The 2,691-nt window shown below is 44.8% G+C and overlaps 1 protein-coding gene across 2 annotated transcripts in view; it reads right to left on the bottom strand.

The window, feature by feature from the left end:
• SARC_01498 overlaps window positions 1-2,691 on the bottom strand; it is a 9,366-nt gene that overhangs the window by 5,231 nt on the left and 1,444 nt on the right. For both annotated transcript variants that reach the window (XM_014304765.1, XM_014304766.1), the window contains 3 exons: window positions 1,863-1,968; window positions 1,130-1,327; window positions 181-409 (listed from right to left, as the gene is read on the bottom strand). In XM_014304765.1, the coding sequence (XP_014160240.1) occupies window positions 181-409; window positions 1,130-1,327; window positions 1,863-1,968 (533 nt within the window). The remainder of the gene's footprint in view (window positions 1-180; window positions 410-1,129; window positions 1,328-1,862; window positions 1,969-2,691) is intronic.

Raw genomic sequence — 2,691 nt, 5'->3', positions numbered from 1 at the left:
GACACAGACACAGACACACAGATATATATATATATATATATATATATATATGTATATATATATATATATATATTAATACATATACACACACACAAAGCCGCACATATCAACATATCAATATATATATATATATATATATGCTGATAGGTATATTCATTAACACTTCAAGTAGTGCCATACCTGGTGTGTAGAACTCAATGCCGATATTCTGCGCAAACTTGCGGTCCGTATCCGCGTGATCCTTCTTGGCGCCCTTTTGCCAGCCCTTCTCTCGGCCGGCCGCATCGCCGACATAGAAAGAAAGTTCGGTATCTATCTCCACTCCGTCATTATAATCTTTAGTATTTAACAACTCCCACATGCCAATGCGGGGTTTTCTGTACTCATCTTCTCCCAAGGTGGCAAATACCTGGTAGTGGAACGTATCGTTTCGGTGTTAGGGTTGGTTGATAGCTCCCAAGTGCTTGTGTAGATGTTCGCCCAGAGTGGCAAGGGTCTGGGTGTGTAGTTGACGGGTTGTAAGGACTCTTGTATAGCCGGCAGACACTGACAAGCAAACTTCCCTACGGCCATCCACATGCTCAGAGATAAGAGAACATGCGTCTAAGACTGGTCCACAGCTCACATACACCGATGGGAATGCGTTTATATAGTGATTTGGTAGCTTGAGATTCGTGCCTGACTCACACGTACGTGTGGGAATGTCTTTTAATAGTGATGCATAGTCTTGCTTATACAGAAAAAGAGTGGACCCACACGTACTTGTAGACATGTCTTTTAATAATGACGCATAGTCCTGCTTATACAGAGAAAGAATGTTAGGGTCCACATACAGCTCACATGCACTCGTAAAAATGGGTTCTTACGGGCTGGCGGGCCCCCATGTTATTAATGTGAGACGATGCCGTATTTACATTCCAGTATATAGCCAAGCGAATCGTATAGGGCATTTCACTCCAGTTAAAAGTTATTTATAGTAAGGCAAATCGTGTAGTACATGTAGGGCGCGACGCATACACAGCCATACACGACCACTAGAAACCTACCAACACTTCTATTGCTAATAGACTCAGAATTCATCGTATATTGGACACCCACACGACCACATAGGTCAACTAGCCTGCCGTACCTGTATAGGGAACCCGCATTCGAGTCCGTCTATAATCTTTGCCAGCTTGCGCTTGAGCGTGTCTAGTGGTAACTTGCCTGCCCGCACACCCCCCTGATTGGTGAAGATGACTATTTTGAATCCCTTGGCATGCCACTCCGCGAACTTATCACCCACCGAACACTTGGCAAAGTGCTTGAACATCCAGTCATGCTCATCCTGCGTAGGATATCGCAGAGTCAGTACGCGAGACGACGCAAAAGGTGTGACTCGATAAGACGAGCTGCTTCCCCTAGAAATAGCTATCTTAATCTAGTCTCCAACGAACTCTCCCATATCTCTTCCTAAATAGCTGCACGTCTCTGTTATCTTGATACTGATTCGTGGAGTAGTTCATGTTGTACGTTCCTAGTATGTCAATTGCACACATACGTGAGTGTTATGTACTTGTATGTATTTGCATGCATGTATATATTGTGTGTGTGTATGTATGTGTGTATTTATGTAGTATGTATGTATGTATGTATGTATGTGTGCGTGTGTGTGCGCGTGTATATATGTGTGTGTAGGGCGCGCCTACTGTGACCGTATGTACCCCGCAATATATTAGGCCAAGATATGCATCGCCCCACACATACTCATGCCTCCTCGGCACATCTTAGACCTCGTACGTCAACACAACTCTGCCAGTCACTATACCAGACAGGCCAGTCACTATATCAGACAGTGTAATCGGATAGATAAAAACACACACCTGCGCAAAGCGTTTCCCGCTTTCAACGTCAATCAAAGTCCCGTCAAGATCGAAGCTAGCAATCTTCTGCGCGCTATTGTGGCCTCCGAAGTTACCTACCAACACACTGCACGTGATCAAAAAGGAATGACAAACTAAGCGAAACCAACAGCAAATACACGAGCATCCCTCGCTCTACGCACCCGAACAAACGAGATATAGTCCATTGCATGTCGTATGCTGAGATGCAGAACATGCACAAATAGAGACACAACGCATATCCATTGAGTGTTCTCGGGGTCAGACAGTTCCGGAGACAACACGCTAGAACAAACGAGCATGTTTGCGGTGGACTACTGGGAGAGTGTGTGACCATGCTATGTTCTGGAGATAACACGCTAGATTAAACGAGCATGTTCGAGGTGGACTACACGGAGAGTGTGTGACCATGCGTGTACTGGTACGGGGGCACCCCAACTAAAGAGTTCTCTCACCCACTGAATATGTACCAGATTGATTAGACATCGGCGCAAGCCTTCAAACAGGGATTAATGGGCCCCGTATATACACGCACGCTGGCATATGTACTATACATTGCTGTATTGATGACACTTATTAACATATAGTTTGCGATAGCGGCACCTGCAGTTTGTACACACACACACATACACACTCACTCACACAAACGCACTCACACGGACGAACACACGTGTACACACACACGCATACGCACGCATACACACAATACACACACACACAAACACACACTCACACACACACACACACACACACACACACACACACACACACACATATATATATATATGTATATATGTACATATGTATGTAG

The sequence above is a fragment of the Sphaeroforma arctica genome (genome assembly GCF_001186125.1).
Source record: "Sphaeroforma arctica JP610 unplaced genomic scaffold supercont1.60, whole genome shotgun sequence".
NCBI lineage: Eukaryota > Ichthyosporea > Ichthyophonida > Sphaeroforma > Sphaeroforma arctica.
The sequence above is the reverse complement of the archived record's forward strand: the minus strand, read 5'-3'. Positions and strand labels throughout refer to the sequence as shown.